Here is a 23364-nt window from a genome sequence, read left to right on the forward strand (position 1 = left end):
GATGCTTGGCTGCAAAGGGAGAGGAATGGTCAGCAGAAAAAGGGAGGTGATATTGCCCCTGTATAGGTCTCTGGTGAGATTTCATTGAAATACTGTGTGCAATTCTGGGGACCACGCCTTGAAAAGGATATAAACAGGATGGAGGTGGTCCAGAGGGTGGCTACTGAAATGGTCACTGGCCTTTGTTCTAAAGCTTATGGGGATAGACTTAAAGATCTAAACATGTATACCCTAGAGGAAAGGCGAGATAGAGAAGATATGATAGAGACATATAAATATCTTCAAGGTTTTCATGCACAGGAAGTGAGCCTCTTTCAACAGAAAGGAGGCTGTAGAGTGAGGGGTAATGGGATGAGGGTGAAAAGGGATAGATTCAGGAATAATCTTAAGAAATATTTCTTTACAGAGAAGGTAGTGGATGTATGGAACAGCCTCCCAGTGGAGGTGGTGGAGAGAAAAATATCTGAATTCAAGAAAGCATGGGATAAAATACTGGGGATCTCTGAGGAAGTGATTGGAATTATGAAGTTGAATTAGTTGGGTGGATGGGCAAACTAGAGAGGCCATACGGTGTTTTTCTGCCTTCGTGTTTCTGTGTTAAGAAATAGTTCTTGCAGGGAGGGCAGCTTCTGGCACTCAGTGCTGGGAAGAGTTTCAGTATTAATGGTGAGCTATGCCAGACCCTGCAAGATACTGGGGTGCATTGTGGATTTTAGGTTTATGCCTCCTGTTTGGACAGTGTTGGTGCCCCTGCTTTTTTCTCCTTCCTATCAAGTCTGTGATGGTGCCTTTGTGTTGCAATGAGGGTCTGAGGCAGTGGGAGGACCGATACTGTCGAGAGTCTCCAGTGTTACCACCTCCATCATCTCAAAACCCAAGAAACAAACTTTTTAGAAAGATGGATATAAATCACGAGTTTTTTGTTTTTTTTTAACGTTATCAGTATAGATCTTCCATTTTAGAAAAGGAAAAAGTATTGTAGAGTGGCAACCTGCAGGTGTAAGCTACAAAACGAGGCAGTCCAAACCTGCAGCACTGACTCTTGGGGTGGGGGTTATGGGGGGGGGAAGCAAGGAGCGAGCCACAGCTGCCGCTCCACTGTGCCCTGATTTGCTCCACACCCGTGCTCAGCAAAACCCAAAAGTCTGTAGAGCAGTGAGCCCCAGTTCCCCCCCTCCCCCCACCGTGAGCCATTTTTTTTTCCAAATGTTACGAAGTGGAAGACCGGTCCATCGTTTCCTGACTGTTTCCTAACCAGTGTGCCTGATGCTCAGATCCAGGCCAGCACCTGCGCTCTGCACTTAGCACCTCACAGCAACAAGAGACAGCGGTAGTGCAGCTCCTTTCTGAGAACATGTGTAATCAGGCGTGCTGCTTCTTCCTAGCTACAGCGTGAGCCTGGCAGTGTGGGAATTAATGGGCTGCATACAGGGCATGGTTAGCCAGGCTCACTGTGCACAGCACCTCCTCCTTCTCCTCTTCCCGAGTCTCTCCGGTCGAGTCCTTCCAGAACCTTGTCTCCAGGCTGAGTGAGATGGGGAGAGAGCGCGCACCGAGCACTGGTTGTAACTCACTTTGAGCGTCGGGAGCAGCAACAGTGCAGGAAGCAGCCGTGGTAACTAACTTACAGACCGATACATTAAAAATCGCGGCAGAACGGGCGAGCTTTCCCGGCGCGCGCACTGGCCACTCTCCTGTGCGCGCGATTCAGTAAATTAATTTATTTAAATTAGGGCAGTAAAAAGAGGCGCTAGGGACACTAGCACATCCCTAGCGCCTCTTTTTGGACAGGAGCGGCGGCTGTCAGCGGGTTTGACAGCCGATGCTCAATTTTGCCGGCGTCGGTTCTCAAACCCGCTGACTGCCACGGGTTCGGAAACCAGACGCCGGCAAAATTGAGCGTCCGGTTTTCAACACGCGAGCTGCGGGCCCATTTTAATTTTTTTTTAATTTTTAACTATTTGTAACTTTTGGGACCTCTGACTTAATATCGCCATGATATTAAGTCGGAGAGTATACAGAAAAGCAGTTTTTACTGCTTTTCTGTGCTTTTTCCCGGTGCCGACAGAAATTAGCGCCTACCTTTGGGTAGGCGCTAATTTCTGAAAGTAAAATGTGCGGCTTGGCTGCACATTTTACTTTCTGAATCGCGCGGGGCATAACTAATAGTGCCCGCAACATGCATTTGCATGTTGCGGGCGCTATTATTTTCGGGGGGGGTTGGACACGCGTTTTCGGCGCGCTATTACCCCTTACTGAATAAGGGGTTAAACTAGCGTGTCGAAAACGTGCGTCCAAATGCGGGTTAACAGTGCGCACTGTATTGTATCGGCCTGTTAGCTGGCCCGTCAGCTGGCTGCCTGCACCACACCGAATTCTTCCTTATCCCGCTCTCGTATATAGAAGGATCCCGTCCAATGTGATGGGTTCATTTGTATCTCCGCCCCCCCCCCCCCCCCCCGTTTTAAAATTTAAAAGAGATTGGTGGGGCTTTCAGTGCCTCCCTAGCAATTTTTGTTGGCCATATGAGTCCTCTCCATGCCCACACTCCCAGCTCCGTGGAGGCTGTTTTTGTTAATGTAAGTGAGGTCTGATCCGTCACCTCCCTTAGTCCATCACCTCTGCACTCTGCCCACCTCTCCTCGGGTCTGTTACCCCTCTCCCAAAAGCCGACACATGCTCACTCCTCAGCACAGCATTCACTGCTCCTGCGGGTCTCCTTCCTTTCAGCTTCTCAGAGTCCTGCCACGATCCTCTTCCTATGCACTCCTCCTGCTGCAAACGTTTTCTGAGCTTCCACTCTCCTCCTCCTCTCATCTGCTCTGCACAGCTTCATTACGTCCCTCGATTTTTCTGCTCTCTCGTCCTCCTCTCTTCACTCCTCTCTACTGCTCTTCCTCTCTTCCATGCCCCCTTTTCTCCTTTCTGTTGCTCTTCCTCCCCTCTTTTTTCTCTTCCCTTCCTTCTACCTCACTGCTGTGTTTGCTCTTCCCCTTCTTTCCCTTCTTCCCCTTCTCTCCTGAACCCCCTCCATTCCTCTCTGCTGCTCTCCTTCCTCCTTTTGCTGCTGCTGTTCTTCCACCCTTTTCTCCCCTTTCCTTCTCTCTTCTGCCCTCTCTCCTGGCTTTGCCCCTTCTTTCTGTGTGGCAGCAGGGTTGTTCTTCCTGAGACTGATTTGTTCTTTAGAGCAGTGAGCCAGTCAGCTGCAGGGGGCGGTAGGCAGGCAAGCAGTATGCTTTGATTTCCTTCCACTGCCTGCTGCAGCTCCTCCTCTCCTCCTTTTACAGGTATGACCTAGATCTCTTCTAGCTCTGTGATTTGGATTTCAGATTTAAGTTCTCGCCTTTCCAGATCTGAGCTTGACCAGTTACAAATTCAGGTACTGTTGGTAGGTCCCTTCCCCAGAGAGCTTACATTCTAAATTGAGGCAATTGGTGGGAGAAGTGGGATTTGGCTTCCCTGGTTCTCAGCTGAAGGGAGGCTGAAAATCATTTCTCTCGATGTGAAAGGACTGAACCTCCCCAGGGCTCTGAAATTCTGCTTCCCTCAGTGAGATGTAGAACTGTACTGTCTAATGGGGTTCTGTGGCCCAGATCCTCTGCATCGTTGCCGACCCTGAGAACTTTACCACCCGCAAAATTTTGATGTGCTAGCTCAGGCTTAGTGTGGACATCTAGGCCTGCCAGTACTTCTAGAAACCTGCCATCAGTTTCAAAACATGTTGACTATTCCATGTGTTTGAGAGGTTCTTGCTTATACATTGTGTGTTTGCTGTTGGCCAATCACAATGGGTGGCACACAACATAATGACCTTCGATGTCAGACATGGGGGCCTCCTTCTAGGCTGTCATCCCAGTGACGTTCTCCACCACTCCACTGCAGCACACTGCTGCTACAGAACTGATATCATGGGTTGTTTTTATCCTTAGTTCCTTAAGCAACCAGGGGCCTTTCAGATGGCCAAATATGTCTCTGTGTGGGCTCCTCCTTTCAGTTTCTAAACTTTGGCTGAACCTTAATTTGTGTGGCGGTTAGGTCCTTGGGAGGACATTGACTTTTCTACCCTTTAAAGTTGGTGAGTGATTTGGGGAGGGCCAGGAAGGGAGCAAAGTTGACAATTTCCCAGAGGAAATGCATGTCTGGTCTCTCTTACTAAATTTAGGATAAGTAGGTACTTCTTTACATTACAGCACGGCAGAGAGTGATGTAAGGTAGAGTATTTGGCATCTCTGCCTATTTAAATGGGAGCCTTGAGCTATTTGATCGTACCAGCTTGGACAGTTATCACCTTCTGTTGGTCACGGGCGTTTCTTATATTTTCTCCCGATTTCTCACTTGCTTTTTTTCCAAATATTCTATCTTCCTTCATATGTTCCTCATATGACTTGGAAATGCTGCTTTGGTTTTGAAAATAATGAGGCGCCATCCCTCAATCCAAGCCTCTCAAAATGAAATACATCAAAACAAAGATGTCAGCTTTTGAAAATCGATCAAAGTCTCAACGTATCGACCAGCAGAATGTGTGACGTTTTACCAGCCTTGGGTTCATTTGCATGCAGTGTTACCAAGGGATGCAAAACTAGAGATAGCTATCGAGATGATTTCGAAGGAAGTCAGGTTTCCCTCCTCACCACTCTAGGCTTGTGAGGTTTAGACCAGAAATTAAACCTTGTGCTTTTAGGGTCATCTTTGACAGCTGTCTTCCAGGCTGCGGAACTTATTGCAACACTGCATAACGAAATGCAAGTATATGTGTGAATGAAGCGGCTGCATGCTGCTAACCTGGGGTGACACTTTCAGCAAGTGTGCAGCCCCATTCCTGTCTGGGAGCAGCTTGCCACGGGGAGGAGGGGGCTTTCTGGACAGTTGAAACCCTAGGGGGCATTTGTAGCTCAGGGCGCTTTGTTGAACCATTGCTGGTGATTTCTTCCTGTAGGTTCTTTTAGTGGATTTTTTGTGGGGTAAAGATAGCAAGGGAGTCTGGCTTATTTCATGAAGCACTGATTTAGGAAGTCTCTGCCTGCTGTTTAGATTTCTTTGATATGCAGGTGCGATTATCTGAAGCTCTCCTGGATGGTAACATTCCCTGAGTGTTGCATTTCAAATGAAGAATGACAGCTCTCTCCCGAGGGAGCTAGGAAGTCTGGCCTTTAAACGTCTTAACGGCTTTTGAGGACTAGATCATCCCTTTCAGTTCTGTTTTTTTCATACAACACACTCAGTGTGCAGAGCCTGGAGGAGCAGATGTGGAGTCTTCTTGTTTTTAAGAGACTTGCTAAGTATTTTAGGATGGATTATTTCAGGTGTTTTTTTTGTGTAAGTCTGCTGCCATGGGGGTCAGGCTGCTGCCTCTCTACTTTTCTGGTTTCAGAGCAGAGAACTGTGGATGCCAGTCCTGTCCATCTATGAGCAACAATGCTTTGTGCTGTCAAAAACTTCCCTTTTCCAATTCTATTTTCATTTTTATTAAAAAAAAAAAAAATCTGTTCAACAGGTTGATTTCCTTTGGGGGTTTAGCCCAGCATTTGATCCTAACTTTTTTTTTTTAATCACTGTGGTGGGTTCATCTCCCAGAAAAAAAAACAAAAAACCCAGTCTTGTACTCTAAAGTATTTCCCACTAGAAATCTGGGAGGTCTTTAAGGCTGGTGTTACTTGGAGCTGAGAACCTGGCGCTTTTATTAATTCTGAGTGGGGAAGATCTCGCGCAGGTAAGTCCCTCCTGGGCACCAGGCTGCTGCAAGCGATCATCGCACTCCTGTTCAGAAGAAACTCAGTAAACATCTACAGTAGACAGGCCCAGCTGAGAGAGGTACATTTTACCTTGCTAGACGTGCCTCGGATACTGCACGCTACTGGATCTTTTCCTTTCTTGCCTGGTCTCTTTACCAAACTTAAGGCAAAGGGGTACTTCTTCACATTAGAGAGTGTCCGAGCATGGCATAAGGTGGAGCATGTGGCATCTCTTCCTGCTTAAATATCTGATCGCACACGCCACCGGGGATGTGATGTTTTGGCCATGGGTGGTGCTTTTACTTTTCCAAGAAGATTTTCACTTGATTTTCTTCCTCCATTCTTTGCTCATACGGCTTTGAATTGCTACTTCAGTTTTGAAAATGATGATGATAAAAGGGCGCCCTCCAACCCAAGTCTCTGAAAATGAAATAGATTTTCAAAGGTGGCACATTTTGATTTGATGTATCATAGGCAATGTGATGACATTCTTGGCTCCATTTGAGTGCAGTATTACCAAGTGATGTAAAGCTCGCTGTATCTGAATATCAGAGTTAGCTAGCTAGAATTTAGTCGGATGAGTGCCCAGATACTCATTTAGCTGGCTAACTTCTGAGTTAGTCGGGCTAAATGCTTTTGAATAAGGACCTCGGTAAAAAAAAAAAAGTAAATAACACAAGATAAATGAAAAACCGCATTGCTATATTAGGGGACAAACTAACCAATCAAACGTCTGACGATATTATCATCATGTCTAATACTGAGCAGCCCTTGAATTTTCCTAACAGCAACAGGCGGAGTCGAAGGCTGAACTGTATCTCCATCCTGCTACCCCAAAAAAAACCCAGTGAGAAAGGAGCACTTTCAGTTGTTTTCAGTTATCCGTCTGCACAGTTATTTCAGATTTAGCTGTATAAATTCATATTTAGCAGTGTGACCGTGCTGCTGGATATCTGAGCAAAGTTAGCTGGATAAAGTATATCCGGCTAACTTGGCAATCCAGCCAGTGGCTGAATATTTTGTGCGCCCAATGCATTGTGTTCCCAAAATCTATCCACTCTGTGGTCAGAGATATTCAGATCTTTTGTTTGGCTACCTCCAAACAAAACCTTTGAATAGCAATCTCACTGTGTCTGAAATAATGTTTTCACATCTGTATTTGCATTTGGAACAGAGGTAGTATGCACTTTTTTAATGCACATGTTCCTCCAGCTTTCAAAACCCTCTTGATCTGAGTTCACCGTAGCATTTCCTTAAGTATTTTAGAATTTAAGAGGATAATTTTTCAAAATGGCTCGCAAGGGCCAAAGCCTGCCAGGACCTTTTTGCCCTCAGACTTGAGCCGGGATTTTCAACTCGGACTGAGTGTGCAGAAATCCCCTCTGAAAATCTGTAGGCGCGCCTGGAACCTCATGTGGCATGGCCGCGCGAGGTTCTGCTTGCTCGAGAGCGGGTGTTTTGTGCGTGCGTACATTTTGGAAATCCCCAACCCATCCCAACTCAGCTACCGGAACTCCTGGTAATTGGGCATGAAATCGGGTTTCGTGCATGTCTGCCGGGGCCGCTTTCCGAAAGCCACGTGCATGCGTAGAACCAGGCGTTATGTGCTCAAGGGCCCACTAAATGCTGGGGTGTTGTTGAGGCAGACCGGTGATCGGCGATCAGCGTAGCTGCAGCATCCCGAGTTACTGTGCTGCATTCTGCCTGAGAAAAGAGCTTTCAGGCACTGCAAATATTGATTGCAGCAAAGAATGGAAAAAAGTACAAGAACAGATAGTGATTCCCCCCCTCCCCAATCCCCCTGGTGAATGGGAAAATTATTGAGAGGCAAGTGGCCAGTGCTGAATATTGGCTCTACCTGGCCAAGGTTGCGTGGACAAAGCCTTTGAAAATCAACCTGCTTAACGCACTTCCGCTACTTTAATGCAGGTGCCCTTTCTCCTTCCTGGAGCATTGAAAAGAGGCCTATTTTAAGTATCTTAGTGTGTCTCCTACGCAGGCTGCTTGTGTTTGTTTGGCAACCTTGCATGGCCGCCTCCTTTCTTCCCCTCCCCCTCCTCGCGCCACAGACACTAGCAGGCTGATACAGTAAAGTGCGCTCCGGTGAAGCGCACTGTTAGCCCACGTTTGGCCGTGCGTTTTTGACGTGCTATTTTTACCCCTTATACAGTAAGGGGTAATAGCGCGTGGAAAACGCGCGGCCAACCCCCCGAAACTAATAGCGCCTGCAGCATGCAAATGCATGTTGATGGGCCTATTAGTTATTCCTGCGCCATACAGTAATAAAAGGTGCAGCCAAGCCACACATTTTACTTTCATAAATTAGCGCCTACCCAAAGATAGGCATTAATTTCTCTCGGCACCGGGAAAGTGTACAGAAAAGCAGAAAAAACTGCTGTTCTGTACACCCTCCGACTTAATATCATAGCGATATTAAGTCGGAGGCCCCAAAATTAAAAAATAAAAATTTAAAATCGGCCCGCGGGTTGGAAGACGACGCTCAATTTAGCCGGCATCTGTTTTCCGAACCCGTGGCTGTCAGCAGATTTGAGAACCAACGCCGGTAAAATTGAGCGTCGGCTGTCAAACCCGCTGACAGCCGCCGCTTCTGTCAAAAAGGAGGCACTAGGGACGCACTAGTGTCCCTGGCGCCTCCTTTTACCGCGGGCCCTAATTTACATACCTGGGCTTTCTGAATCGTGCGCCCAGAAGAGTGGCCTGTGCGCGCGTCAGGAGAGTGGGTGCTCGCCGGCTCTCCCGCGTGTTTTTCTGTCTCGGCCTGACAGTTTGTCTGTCTTGACCTGTAGGTTCACTCTTCCAGATTCTTGTACTCTTATTTTACAGAAGGGGGTTTCTCCCCGGTTCTGACAAAGCTGTGCTTGTGCCAAAACACTTGACAATAAGGGCTCCTGAAAATGCAGGTATGTGGTGACAGAACACGAAGAGGGCAGGTTTTTTTTTTTCAAAGGCATTTCTGCGAGCAAACAGCGGTTTAACCTCCCAAATGGGGAAACTGCACCTCCCCCAGTGTGGTTAAAATGTGGAAGGCCTCACGCAATCACATTTACAGGAGGCATTCTCGGGGGGAGAGGGGGCTTGTTTAGGTTGGGGGAGGAAGCGTAAGCGTGCGGACTGGGATTTTCAAACCCATGCACAGACGTTTGGGTGACTGTCTTCCTGTGCAAAAAGCCGGCCCAGGTGTCCATGCTTCCTTTGTGCACGCTGTAAGTTTCAAAGGTTTGGAACTTGGGGCAGAGTCCGCAGGGTTTAAAGTGCATGCGGGCTTGGTCCCCAAGCAATTTGAAAAAATGCCCCCTCCCCCCCCCCCCAAGAAATCTTCCGAGGGTTGGTCTGTCTGAAGTGCAGCAGTTCTGAGAGAGCGAGGCATTGTCAGGGGCTAGTTCAGTGCCCTAGAATTCAAACGCTCTTGTTCATAAGAAAACACAGCCACATATTGAGGGAGCTACATATTGAGGGAGCTCAGAGATGTTCTGGCGGGTCCGCTGTGTGACCTGTTCAATAGATCCCTTGAAACGGGAGTGGTGCCGAGTGATTGGAGAAGAGCGGTGGTGGTCCCGCTTCACAAGAGTGGGAACAGGGAGGAGGCTGGCAACTACAGACCGGTTAGCCTCACTTCGGTGGTGGGAAAAGTAATGGAGTCACTGCTGAAAGAGAGAATAGTGAACTATCTACAGTCCGGAGAATTGATGGACCAGAGGCAACATGGATTCACCAGGGGAAGATCCTGTCAAACAAATCTGATTGACTTTTTTGACTGGGTAACCAAGGAATTGGATCAAGGAAGAGCACTCGATATCATATACTTGGATTTCAGCAAAGCCTTTGATACGGTTCCGCACAGGAGACTGGTGAATAAAACGAGAAGCTTAGGAGTGAGTGCCGAGGTGGTGACCTGGATTGCAAATTGGTTGACGGACAGAAGACAATGTGTGATGGTAAATGGAACCTTCTCTGAAGAGAGAGCGGTTTTAAGTGGTGTACCGCAAGGATCGGTGTTGGGACCGGTCCTGTTCAATATCTTTGTGAGCGACATTGCGGACGGGATAGAAGGTAAGGTTTGTCTTTTTGCGGATGACACTAAGATCTGCAACAGAGTGGACACGCCGGAAGGAGTGGAGAGAATGAGACGGGATCTAAGGAAACTGGAAGAGTGGTCGAAGATATGGCAGCTGAGATTCAATGCCAAGAAGTGCAAAGTCATGCATATGGGGAGTGGAAATCCGAATGAACTGTATTCGATGGGGGGGGAAAGGCTGATGTGCACGGAGCAGGAGAGGGACCTTGGGGTGATAGTGTCTAATGATATGAAGTCTGCGAAACAATGCGACAAGGCGATAGCAAAAGCCAGAAGAATGCTGGGCTGCATAGAGAGAGGAATATCGAGTAAGAAAAGGGAAGTGATTATTCCCTTGTACAGGTCCTTGGTGAGGCCTCACCTGGAGTACTGTGTTCAGTTCTGGAGACCGTATCTACAAAAAGACAAAGACAAGATGGAAGCGGTACAGAGAAGGGCGACCAGGAAGGTGGAGGATCTTCATCGGATGACGTACGAGGAGAGATTGAAGAATCTAAATATGTACACCCTGGAGGAAAGGAGGAGCAGAGGAGATATGATACAGACTTTCAGATACTTGAAAGGTTTTAATGATCCAAAGGCAACGACAAACCTTTACCATAAGAAAAAAATCAGCAGAACCAGGGGTCACGATTTGAAGCTCCAGGGAGGAAGATTCAGAACCAATGTCAGGAAGTATTTCTTCACGGAGAGGGTGGTGGATGCCTGGAATGCCCTTCCGGAGGAAGTGGTGAAGACCAGAACTGTGAAGGACTTCAAAGGGGCGTGGGATAAACACTGTGGATCCATAAAGTCAAGAGGCCGCCAATGAAGAGTGGGTAACTCGCCAGAATGATGGCTACTGCCTGGACACAATACCCTTATTCAATAAACATACACATGGTTACTGTGACTCCAACATCAATCTAAGCTTCAACAGCAAGAGGAAATGTGGAAAAAAGGATTTGCACTCACAAAGCCGGGAGTAGCTGGCTTGTTACGGCGGTTACTACCCCAAACCAAATGTGCCTGATACTTCACTTTCGATGCACATCCAGCATAGCTCTCTGCTCCAACGGCAGGAGAGAAGAAAAACTGATACTTCACGCATATCCAGCATAGCTCTCTGCTTCAACGGCAGGGGAAAAGAAAAACTGATACTTCACGCATATCCAGCATAGGTTCAACGGCAGGGGAGAAGAAAAAAGGATTCACACTCACAAAGCGGGGAGTAGCTGGCTTGTTACGGCGGTTACTACCCCAAACCAAATGTGCCTGATACTTCACTTTCGATGCATATCCAGCATAGCTCTCTGCTTCAATGGCAGGGGAGAAGAAAAACAACCAATAAGGGCTGTATAACATAGTCTGGGTTAAAACAAATAAGCATGGGTGTAGCTTGCTTATTGCGGCGGTTACTACCCCTATTACCCCTAACTAATCAAGCTAGATATTTCACTTGGATGCAGCTCCATCACTGCTCTCTACATTAATGGTGGGGGAGGAAGGGAAATAGAACCAAGAGCTAAAAGAAACAGATAAGTATGAGAGAAAAAATGTGTGAAGCTTGCTGGGCAGACTGGATGGGCCGTTTGGTCTTCTTCTGCCGTCATTTCTATGTTTCTATGTTTCTATGTTTCTATATTCACACTTTCATGGTCCTGCTTTACTTGGGTGTGGCCCGTTCGAGTAGACAGAGGTTCAGTGCTCTTACCCGCTGCTGAATGGTGCTCAGCTTATTGCCTGGATGTCCAAATGCACAGAACTGGTGCTGGGCAATCTAAGTGGTGTCAGGTGAAAGATGCTGCGGAGGACTGAGCTGTAGCTCATGGTGACCTGTTGTCGGACACAGATGCCTGAAAAGGCACGATTCTGTGGATTTGAAGCCATTTCTTTCCTCTGCTGCTGTTCTGCCGAGGCCGGATTCCCAGCAATTATTGGCCTGTGATGAAGAAAAAGTGGTTGTGATTTTCCTTCTTGCAATGTGGGTTGAAGGTCTGCTGAAAGGTTTAACAAATCCAAAAACACCTGTACCACGCATATTTCCAACTTGTGAGACTATTGAGTTGTGTAAGTGAAATGAGATCTACTTTAAGCCAGAAATATGTTGTCTGGGAGAATTCAGGTCGTCATTTTTTTTTTTTTTGGGGGAGGGGGGATTTTGGACGATTCCGAATTCAGCCTGTACTATATAGATGGAGGGTCATTTTCAAACAGCCTGCATGCGTGCATTGTTCACACAGACTTCACAGGGTATTTTGAAAGCAAAACTTGCATGTATAAGTTCATTTTGAAAATACTCGGGAGCAATTGGCCAAGTATGCCCCACACATTCACTCCCGTAAAATGACACCTCCGAACCTCTACCAATCAAAAACTATGGAGGTAATTTTTAACGGGATTTACGCGCAAAAATAGACTACACTTGTAAATGGGCTTCTGAGAATTGCTGCTTTTACACGCGTAGCCCCTTTTGAAAATTCAGTCCTGTGTGCGTAAGTGTGAACTCCGCCCCCAGAACGCTCCTCCTCGGCACACACGAAACCAGGTTACACACGTGCATGCAGCCCAGGTCAGTAATAAAATAGTTATTTACTGGGCTTTGTGCACCTAACTAGCTTAGAAGATTACCCCCTTAAAGCTCCTAGGTGCAGATTCCTGTGCAGTGCTGCAGTTACTCTGTATTGTGCCTGGAAAATACTTACAGGGCCAAAGTAGCAAGACAACAAGGAGAAAGCACCAGCTAACCAAACATCCAAGGAGAGGAGCAAACCAGGAATTAGTGACATCAGAAGCTTTTCTCAGACTGCCTGAGGCTTCGTATTAAACAGTGGATTGGATTCTATTTGCTTGCCCTAAAGGAATGGAAAACTAATTTTTCTCCTCTCCTATTCACCATTATATACCAGATCCCAGTAATTCTAGATTCTGCACAAAAGAAGAGTATATGTTGGAATGTAGAAGAAAAGAAAGGATAGGAGAAGAAAGGGAGAGTGAAAGGAAATAAAACACGCATGTTGCAGATTACTTTTTTTTATGTTTTTCTTTTCATGTGTGTGGCCCAACCAGTCTCTTCTCCAAGCTGAAAAGTCCTAACCTCTTTAGTCTTTCCTCATAGGGAGCTGTTCCATTCCCCTTATCATTTTGGTCGCCCTTCTCTGTATCTTCTCAGGGCTCGGTTTGCTGGTAAAGAGGTAACCCCTAGGACAGGAGTGACTGGCAGGCTGGATTCAGGGTTAGGACAGGCTGGAGAAAGGACAGGACAAGGAGTCTTCACCTGTATTGACCACCTCCCCCTTGGGTCTTGCTGGTTGACAGGACTTTGATGGTCCAAGGGCACTCTCACAAGGCCAGGGCTAACTGCAGGAATGCGCGCACACACGCGCAAAACAAGTCGCCAAGAAGAGACTGAAAAACAATACAATCAAACAAGCCAAGACAGAGAGACACAGGACAAAAAAACCACAGGTTAACCTGTGCGCTAGCCTAAGCACACAGAATTGCATCGGCCTGCTATTAAGTTCACTTAGGGGTAGATTTTATAAATTTGCGTGTAGCCGCACGTATCTTATAAAATCCGGGGTCAGCGCACGTAAGGGGGTGCACATTTGTGCAAGTTGCACATTTGTGCAACTTGCGCGCGCCGAGCACGGCGCGCGTAGCCTGTTCCCTCCAAGGCCGCTCCGAAATCGGAGCGGCCTCGGAGGGAACATTCTTTCCACCCCCCGCACCTTCCCCTCCCTTCCCCTACCCCACCCCCCCCGGCCCTATCTAAACCCCCCCCCTACCTTTGTTGGCAGATTTACGCCTGCTGAAAGCAGGTGTAAATCTGCGCGCGCCAGCGGGCTGCTGGCGCGCCATCACCCGACCCGGGGCTGGTCCGGAGGCCTCGACCTTGCCCCCAGGCCGGCGCCATGCCCCGGTCCCGCCCCAAACCGCCCCCTGACCCCAGACACGCCCCCTCCCTGCCCCTTTTTGCGAAGCCCCGGGACTTACGCGTGTCCTGGGGCTTTGCGCGCGCCGGCGCGTGTAAATCCGGCTGGATTTACGCGCGCAAGGCTTTTAAAATCCGGCCCTTAGAGAATAGCCACTGCCATTAGCAATGGTAACATGGAATAGACTTAGTTTTTGGGTACTTGCCAGGTTCTTATGGCCTGGATTGGCCACTGTTGGAAACAGGATGCTGGGCTTGATGGACCCTTGGTCTGACCCAGTATGGCATTTTCTTGTTCTTATGATGAGCTGAAAAATTGGAATTAGGGATTGCAAACAATCAGCATTGTCAATCACATTGTGATCACTGATTGTATTAACAGATTTAGGACTTAGGACAAGAGTCACAGATAAGATTTATTTTTATTTTTATTTGTATTTTTCTATACCGGCATTCACGGAGTTCGTATCATGTCGGTTTACATAAAACAAGGGGTGAGAAATACATTATAACGTAAATAACTAATAACATAAGAGTATACATTAAAAAGTAAAACAAGTGCATGGAAGAAAAAAGTTACAATAAAACGGGGATCATTCTAACTGGGATTAGAGTTAGAGGAAAGATAAAAAGTTTAACGAGAAGTAAAACATTGTAATGATTGGTAGATAGAGATCCTAAACCTGACTATGTTGAGCCTGACTATCCTAAACCTGACTATGTTGACATAAGATCCTAAACCTGACTATGTTGAGCCACATTTCCTGTGTTTGAAATGATTATAATTGGTGCTTGTGGTGGATAAAGCCCACTCATGGCATTACATACTGTTTGGGAGGCTGATTCCTTTTTCTGTCTGTGCTTAACCGTCCATAAATGCACCATTCCAGGGCTTCCCAAACCAATCACGGGGACCCCACAGCCAGTCAGGGTTTCAGGATATTCACAATGAATGTGCATGAGATCAATTTGCATACCATGGAGACTCGGTATATGCAAATTGATCTCATGCATATTCATTTTGGATATCCTGAAAACCCAACTGGCTGTGGGATGCCCCAGGACAGGTTTGGGAAGCCCTGTACTATTCAGATCAAAACAAGCGAGCAGCCAAGTGGCTTAAATAGGTGAAAGTAGTGTTTTATGATGGTATCCACCGTCTCCTTTTCTTGCTTTACAGTTCTTGCCAAGCAAGAAAAAGAGAGGAATAATGACTTGGTTTTTAGAAGGGTAACAGAATCCAGTTTTGATTTGTTTTTTTATATTCTGTCTTTCTAACATTAATGCGTTTTTTTTATATTGAATGACATTATGGAGGTTGTTGTTGGTATTTTTAGATGTCATTTGTGGATTTTGTAGGGCAGGGATGTCTCGATTTGGCCCTGACTGTAAATACTGCATCACAATGGATTTATTTTTAAATGTTGTCTTTTGGATCATATTGTTTTGAGTATTTTGGTGTCCGTTATTTTATCGTGATATTGTATTTTCAACTCTTTAATTTGTGCTAGGATCTGTTGTTCCCCACTTTGATTTTAGCTCTGGAAACGTGGGGTACAGAATGAATGTCCAGCTGTGGTACGCTCTCAAGCGAAGGAGACCATTGTTTCATTCACAGTCCCCAGATGAGCTTGGGGCCTTGCGTAGGCTGTTGGCATCCACTGGATGATTGAAAAAACAGTCCTTAAACAAACCACAGCGAAAAGGTTGCGGTAGGCTGCAGTAAATCAGTGCACACTAGTATATATTGTAAGGTGTAGACATAACACACTCATTTGGGAGTAGAGCGGCTACTGTGATAAGCTGCCTTGCTTTGGAAGTAGCTGTTACAGGGCCGGGGCTAAGTGTCTGTAACTGAGCAGTTGCAGCCCTTTAAAATGTAATGGTGGAGCAGCAGCCTGTTTAGAGCAGCCCTCGCTGAGTTTGAACTCATGTGACAGGTGTCTGCTTCAGAACTATGGATTTGGTGTAGGGAGGCCACAAGGCAGTCAGTAGTGATGAGCCTGTCATTTCTAGCGTCCGCATACACCACTTTTTTATTCTGACGTGAGCACCCCTGGAGCAAAGCAGTAAGGTCCGCTTGGAGCTGACCCCATCCTATCTTCTGTCACTGCACCCCCTCTTTCTTATCTTTGAATAATGCTTAATTATCGTAACACCCTGAGTGGAGGGAAGGGTGAACAATTCAAAATCCATTGTTGGGATTTTGGTCTGGTTTAAATGTGTCAGGAAAATCAGATTTTCCCCAGATTTGCTGCAGAAAGCTTTTTTTGTTTTTTTTTTCTCCTGGCAGATCTGGGGAAAATCCAAAGTGGATCCTCTAGCGAATCTGCTAGTTCCATAAAATTCGTTTCAGATTTTTTTTTTTTTTTTTTACATTTCTGCAGAGGACTTGAAACCAGATCTAAATTTGCCCACCCCTCCCCCAGCACTTCCCTACTCCTCCCCGCCAGCATATTCAAAATCCGTTTGTTTACATAGCTAATTAAAAAATCTGAATACTGAAAAGTATTTGCATGTTTTATGGGAAATCCACAAATGTTTCTTTTGAAGCTGTTTTTGAAACCTGGAGTACACATTTCCGTAAAGGTCTGTTGTTTAAAAATATGACTGCAGTTTAAGCGAGGCATTAATTTCAGCATAGGAAGAGTAGATTATAGGATTTAATAACCACAGCACCTGGTGTTTTATATCAGTCTGATGCATCTTAGTACCTGCAGTGCTGATGTCATGTGGCAGGAACAGGGCTGGAAATGCTTATAGTCCACTGGGATGCGAGCTGAAAAATCAGGAATGGCCAAGGTGTTCCCCCTCTGCGCTTGGGCCCTGGAGGCTCTGCGTGGGAACTGCACCGCAGGGAGCCCGTTCCTTCCCTACAGAAGGCAGGTCGAGCAGAACCAGCTGGGGAGTGGACCACTGTTCCCCCCTTCCTCTTTCATCCTGGCCAGCTTTTCAGTGAATCCCTCTAAACACACTGGGTTTTGGGGTCTGAAATGGGACCTTAGTGTCTTCAGGAAGACAATTGCGCTCTCTGCTGTTTTTCGTCTGCAGCAGCGTAGCTTAAAACTTTACTAGTATCTTTTTTTTTTTTTTTAATTCTGCATTCAGTGCATTTTTATTAATGATGGAAAGGGGCAGAGTAGGAAGTGATGTTAAGTGGTTGATCTGTTGGCATGTGGGCACATGATGAAGCATTCTCCCTCCCGTATGAACAGTAGAGCTGTCATCATTGTTTTTAAATCTCCAGGCCCTTGCTCCTAAGTCTGAGATTAATGCAGCCTTCTCTCTCTCTCGCTGTCTTTCTCACGGTGTGCGTTTTGTTTTGGATGCAGGGCTGATGATTCCTGTCTTCTGTGTGGTGGAGCAGCTGGAGGGCTCTCTGGACTATGACAGCCGGGAAGAACACGCTGAGTTTGTGCTGGTGCGTCGGGATGTGCTCTTCAGTCAGCTGGTGGAGACGGCGCTGTTGGCCCTTGGCTACTCGCATAGCTCGGCAGCTCAGGCCCAAGGTACGGCAAGCTGCTCTCTTGACACGAGGGGGGGGAGTGGTCAGGTTCGAGGCACCTAGGAAGGGTATTTTCCTTCTCCTAGATTTCAGCCCCTCTTCCTCCTGCATTAACCAGGCACGGTGAGATGGGCCATATGGCACAGAGTGTGCGGCGGCCGGATAACACCACGTGTTAGGTGTTAAGAAAATAAATAGCCGTCTCTGCCTTCCTGGAACCCAAGTCAGGGATTATTGCCCAGCAGAGCATGGCTGTTTCTTTGGGGGGGGGGGGGGGGGAAGAGCCCATTCAGCATTGATTAGTGCTGGCCCGTGGGAGACCTGGTTAACTTCCTGAGCCCATCTCTGGTTCCTGTGGCAGCTTCGGATGTGCAAAAATGTTCTCATCAACAAGCAAAAATGACAAAAACTGGAGTTCTTGCCTCTTGCCTTATTCACCAGATGAAATTGTTACTTTTCACGTATCCGCAGAACCAATTTAGCATTACCCCATTGATTTCTCATTTGTCTTTCCCATTACCTTTTGCCGTCAGTCTCATGACAGTTTGCCAGTGGTCCATGCCAAAGATGTGCACTTGATCCCTGGAATGACAAAGCATGTCTTTCTGAGAGCACACATGTCCTGTTTACACAGTCACGCTTAGGGCCCGGTGGACAGGAGGAGCCTGGTCTTGAGAGGCAGAGTGCAGCTGCCATGCTTTGGGGGAGAAGGAAGAGAGGGGGGACAAGGGCAGAGAGCAATGCCTGTAACACTAAAGAGAAGGGGGGGAGTGAAATGGGCAGAGGATTTGTACTTAAAAGCTGAAGAGGGGTTGGGGGGGAGAGATGGGACAGAGAAATGCCACTGCAGGAAAAAAAGGCTGAGCGGGTACTTCTTGGTAGCTGTAAACTGTGTATCTACGGCATCTTGCATCTGGGCCTCAGCCCCTCACTACTCCTCATCGTGCACAGAGAGCAGGAAGGGGACTGCCATCAGGCCGATACAGAACGTTTAGCCCCCGTTTGGCCGTGCGTGTTAGATGCGCTATTATTACCCTTGATACTGTAAGGGGTAAGAGCGCGTGGAAAACGCACGGCCAAACCCCCCGAAACTAATAATGCTCATCACATGCAAATGCATGTTGATGAGTCTATTAGTTATTCGCTCGGAATACCGAAAGTAAAATGTGCGGCCAAGGGCAGGCGTGAACTTTGAAGGCACCAGGAAAAGCGTACAGAAAAGCAGAAAAAAACTGCTTTTCTGTACGCCCTTCGACTTCATATCCTAGCGATATTAAGTCGGAGGCACCAAAAAAAAAAATTAAAAAATCTGCCTGCCTGTCAGCGGGTTTGAAAACAGACACCGGCAAAATTAAGCGTCGGTTGTCGGACCGCTGACAGCCACCTCCTTATTACCGCCCGGCCTCATTTAAATACAGAATCGCGCACCCAGGACAGATGCCTGGGCGCGTGTCGGGAGAGCAGGCACTCAACTCGGAGCGCCGGCTCTCCCGCACTTTTTATTAAATCGGCCTGATAGTTTGCATCAAGACTGGAGTTTAAGGTATCTAAAGCAGAGAGATGCAGGCCAAGTTCAAGAGAACAGTCTATCTGGGGAGAGCTTAGATCATGAAAAAGAGGTCTGATAAAGTCCTCATGCTCTGAAAATATTAGTCACAGACAGGACACCACTTAGCACCTCTAAAATGCAAAATTCCTGGGTGTTACAATTTTAACTTTAAAGTTTCCAGGCTAAGGCAATTTTGGGATTACAGAAAAATGTATATTTATACAGTTTATCTGTTCACATTTACACATGTATTTTTTTATTATTTTTTTAAATCCATTCCCTCTTGTTTTCTTTGTTGTATGCAAAATATTTGCACTCCTCCTAAGTTGTGCCGTGGTGCAGTGTAATGAACATAGGGTTCATTACACTGCTCACATGGTATCTGGGTACTCTCAGGGGCCTTGCACTAGATGCTGATGTAATCAGTGACTGGCAGGCACACTGGAGCTGGACTTGGGCAGTGACATTACCACCTGGTATTGATGCTACAGACGCTGCTTCTGATCCTGCAAGGTCCAAGGGTTTCACAGCTTAATAGAGTCCTTTTTGTCACATTTTGCTCGTGGTGCACACCCCATACCTCAGTTCAGCTGTTCCCAGGGACTGGCTGTATTCTGAAACCAGGGAAGTTCCCAGCTGCCCATCTGTGAGGCTGCCGTTGTCTGCTACTGAAGCCAGTGGATTTATTTGGGTTTTTCAGTGGGATAAGGGTGAGTAAAGGATTGACCGCCACAAAAGAGATATGAAATGATAGTGGTCAGTTGGTCACTCCTACATCTTGCCATGCCAGAATACCATAGCAGGCTACTCTGTGGCGTTCTGTCCTTTAGAACAGCCATGCAGGTTTCTGCTGGCAGAGAATCTTCTTCTGCCCAGTCCCTGGGTATCTACTGAGAGATGGCTGAGGCTTGTGTTGTGGGACTTGTTGCTCTTGTGCTCAATTTATTTATTTTTTTTGTCTCATTAAGCCTCCAGAGCTGACACAGTGTACAATGGATCCCAAGTACACTGAGTCAGTTTTTTAAAAACTTTTTTTGTATATTTATGATAAAGTTTTTGTGTTCAGTTTTGAGTTTGGTTTTTTTTTTTTTAAGAAAGACGGATTATAATTTGAATAAATAAATAAATACCTTACTTTTGTGGCTTACTTTGCTCTGTTCTGGGAGCAGAGTGGGATTAAAAGAATTATCATCTGGGATCACCGTTATAAAACCTGCTTATACTCTTGTGAGATCAAAGAGACACAATCCTGGTAAAAAAAAAAAAAGCAAAATCCTTAATTATATCCAAGATATTGTTGGGTTTTTCCCCAACCCTTATTTATAGGGATCTTCTTCTTAACCAATAATCCCCATGGGCAGGAAGACCCTAGATTGTGAGGCAGGTTTGTGATGGGATTTTGTTTTCTGATCTCATTTCTAGCTCTGGGGGGGTCTCTTTATCAAACGGCACTGTGCATTATTAGTGAGTAGGCTCGCTGCAAATGATGGGAGTGGGGGGTAAATAACGGGCATTAAGGTGCTTCGTGGCTTGATAAGTAGATCCCTGTGTGTTCAAGAGTCTGCTATTTCCAAGGAACCCTACGCCTTGCCATCCTCTGGGAATCGAGGCTGGCTGATACTGACCCCAGAGCTCTCCTTTTCAGCTCTACAGCCTTATCCGGAAACGGGCATGATCCTTCACCTTGCGCTATCATATGAAGATGGTTAACGGTTTGTAATCTGAGACACAGGTTTCAGATGGCTCCTTTGTGCTATTGAATTGCACACGAGCATACATCTAATTGGCCTGTATTCATGGTTGAGCCTTCTTTCATTCTTCCTATCTAAATTTAATATATTATAAACAACATTTTTATGTTGCAGCCTAATCAGCAAATCACTTTATGATTTACAGAGCATTGTGGAGCAATTTCACTGTGCTAGTTAGAAACAGGAGAAAGTTACTGACAGAATGTATGTGGTTCTGGTTGGAGTTTACCATTTTCCCCCTGTCAGAATATTGTAGGTGATGACAGCACTTTCATGAACCTTTTGTAGTCCAGCGGACTGCCGGGTGGGGGCCTGCTTAGAGTAGTTCACTGATGGCAATGGCTGGTGCACCAAGCAGTTCAGATAAACAAAGTACAAAAACGCCAATAAAAATATTTTGGTCTCTCACAGTATCTCAGTGAAGCACAGCCGTGCCAGGTAAGCTCTACGGGGCAGTGACCCGCCTATCCTGGCACTCCCCCAGTACCTGTTTTGGGATGCAGCTCTCTTCTCTTCTGTTCTTCTGCTTCTCAGACTCGGATGAGCCCCTGGCTGAATGCTGTGGTCGGTGAACGACTCTGTAGCACCTTCCTCTGGCATTGCCGTTTCTCTCTGTACTCCCCAAAGGACATTGCTCTGATTCTCCATCCAAACCTTATTTGATGAAAATCCCTCTTCCTTGGATGTTTAGAGCTTAGGCTTGCACAGAAATACTCAAGAATTCATTCTTAAACCACCAAGGCTTCTTACTTCTTCGAAGACCCGGGACCGCCCCCCTGACCATGAGCTCTAGGACAGGAGCACTTCTCCAGTTACCACTGAGAAGAGGGTAACTCCTCTGGACCCCCCTCCCTATGGAGGCAAAGACCCCTTCCAGCGCCCTCTGCACGGAGGGGACAATCACAGCCTCAGCCCTGTGCTAAGGCTGCCTCCAGTCAACCTTCGCACGCGCTCAGAGTAGACAACCCTAAGTTTAATCAAACTACAGCACCTCCCACTAGGAAGGGCAAAGACTGGGACACACCTGCCGGCAGCCAGACCTGTGAAAGCCACTGCTGCCATGCTGGTAAGGGGCAAATCTGGGGAATCGCTTACTTGTCCATTTCACTGTATTGCATAACTGTAGCCAAAGAGGTTCATTTTGGAAGGAATTAACCTGGTGGTTTGAAACACATTGGGCCAGATCTATGCAGACATTTTTTTTCCTCCCCCCCCCCCCCCCATAGACACAGAATGGGAGAAAAGTCTTAGTAAATCAGGCCCGTTCGTGCGAAACGAAGTAACTTAAAGGGCAGTGGTTCGAGTCCTTGGCAACGTTTACCTTTCAGAAGAGTAACTTTTTGGTAGCTCTTTACGGCTGGGCTTCAGCATGGCCGTCTCCAGAATTAGAATTCTGGATGGGGAAAACGCAGTGGGCACACGTGTTTAATCTATTTACCGAGGGGATAATTTCCGAAGCGGCTGCGCCTGAGCAAAGCCCCTGAGTGTACTTTTAACCCGTGGACTTTGCACCAGTTTTCAAAAGGGGGAGCAGCCATGTACTTTCCCTCGGAAACTTGAGGCATGGCACAAGGTATCTCTCGGTGGGTGTTTGCCCCTGCTTTATCTGCAGGCGCTTTTTGTTTTTATTTATTTTTTTTTTACTGATGGAAAATGACACCCGTCCTTTTGGAAATGCAATCTACACACGTTACTTTTCTCCTCTGGCCTAAACCCTCCTCCCCCCCCCCCCCAATCCCCCATTCCCAGGAGTGCCTGCTTCTAATGCGTGATGGGGAGCACGAGTGCAAGTCTGGCCCCATTGAGCAAGGGTAAGTTTCAGGCAGACAATTTGCCCATAAATCGCTGTTCACTTGTCGAGACGACTTTGAAAATTGCCCTCCAACTTATCCAAAAAATGTGCCATGCTGCAGCGGTCAGTTATGTGGGAATTGTGCCCTCTCTTAACAAGGGCGTGTGATCCCAGGAGGCAGAGGGCTATAGCCTGCTGAAGCCCAGTTTCTTGGAAGACATTGTAGCAAGCCGCCAAGATGTGATTCTTGGCCTCCTCCTCCCCCCCCAGCGATATCTTGTACCAAAGAGACTGTGATTTGGGTTAATTGAAGGGAAGCCTGCAGACTCTACTCTCACAGTACACTTCGTTTATTGCATTTGTGTGCATACACTGGGTCTCTGAAGACGAGAGGAGGAGATTGACGCACCTCAGCAATGGACAATACATCTTTGATCTCTGGTCCTGGAAGACAGTAGGTGATGCTGAGGGATCCATTGTCAGCTTAGGTGATAATGTTTATTCTGAAACCTATCTGTGCTCCTGAGGATATATAGCAACAGATTGCAGATTAACTCTTCCACTGCTGGATGGAACCAATTGGTAGAATCCTTTTAAACTGGACTGATTTCAAGGCTTTGAATTTTATGGGCCATTTCTATCCAGCGATAACGCCATTGTAAATAGTTACATTGTTTTTTTTGGTGGCAAGTCATTTAAAATGGGGAAAAAAGCCTTGAAGCCATAGATTTGAGGCAAAGATCAAAGCAGTGCGGTGAACCAATACCTGCTCTGATTAGAGCCTGCATCTTCTCTGCCAGTCCCTGCATGCCGAATAATAACTGTGCCCCACAGGAAGGGCCAGACTGAAGGACTGGGCAAAAGACATGTAAAGGGCCTGCAATCAGTTTGTTCAATTTTAAAATAACACTTCTTTATCCCATGACTTTGGAAGACGGAAAAACAATTCCACAGAGCGGCACTGGAAGTGCCAGGAGTGAGTAAGTGAAGCACCTTGCTCCCGGCTGGGGATTTTGGGGTTTGGGG

At 46.8% G+C, this 23364-nt stretch overlaps 1 protein-coding gene across 2 annotated transcripts in view; it reads left to right on the forward strand.

Moving 5' to 3' along the window:
• Positions 1-23364, forward strand: part of SATB2 (SATB homeobox 2) — a 345958-nt gene that overhangs the window by 38634 nt on the left and 283960 nt on the right. For both annotated transcript variants that reach the window (XM_029606039.1, XM_029606040.1), the window contains exon 3: positions 17074-17250. In XM_029606039.1, coding sequence (XP_029461899.1) covers positions 17074-17250 — 177 coding nt within the window. The remainder of the gene's footprint in view (positions 1-17073; positions 17251-23364) is intronic.

Source organism: Rhinatrema bivittatum, chromosome 6 (assembly GCF_901001135.1).
Source record: "Rhinatrema bivittatum chromosome 6, aRhiBiv1.1, whole genome shotgun sequence".
NCBI lineage: Eukaryota > Metazoa > Chordata > Amphibia > Gymnophiona > Rhinatrematidae > Rhinatrema > Rhinatrema bivittatum.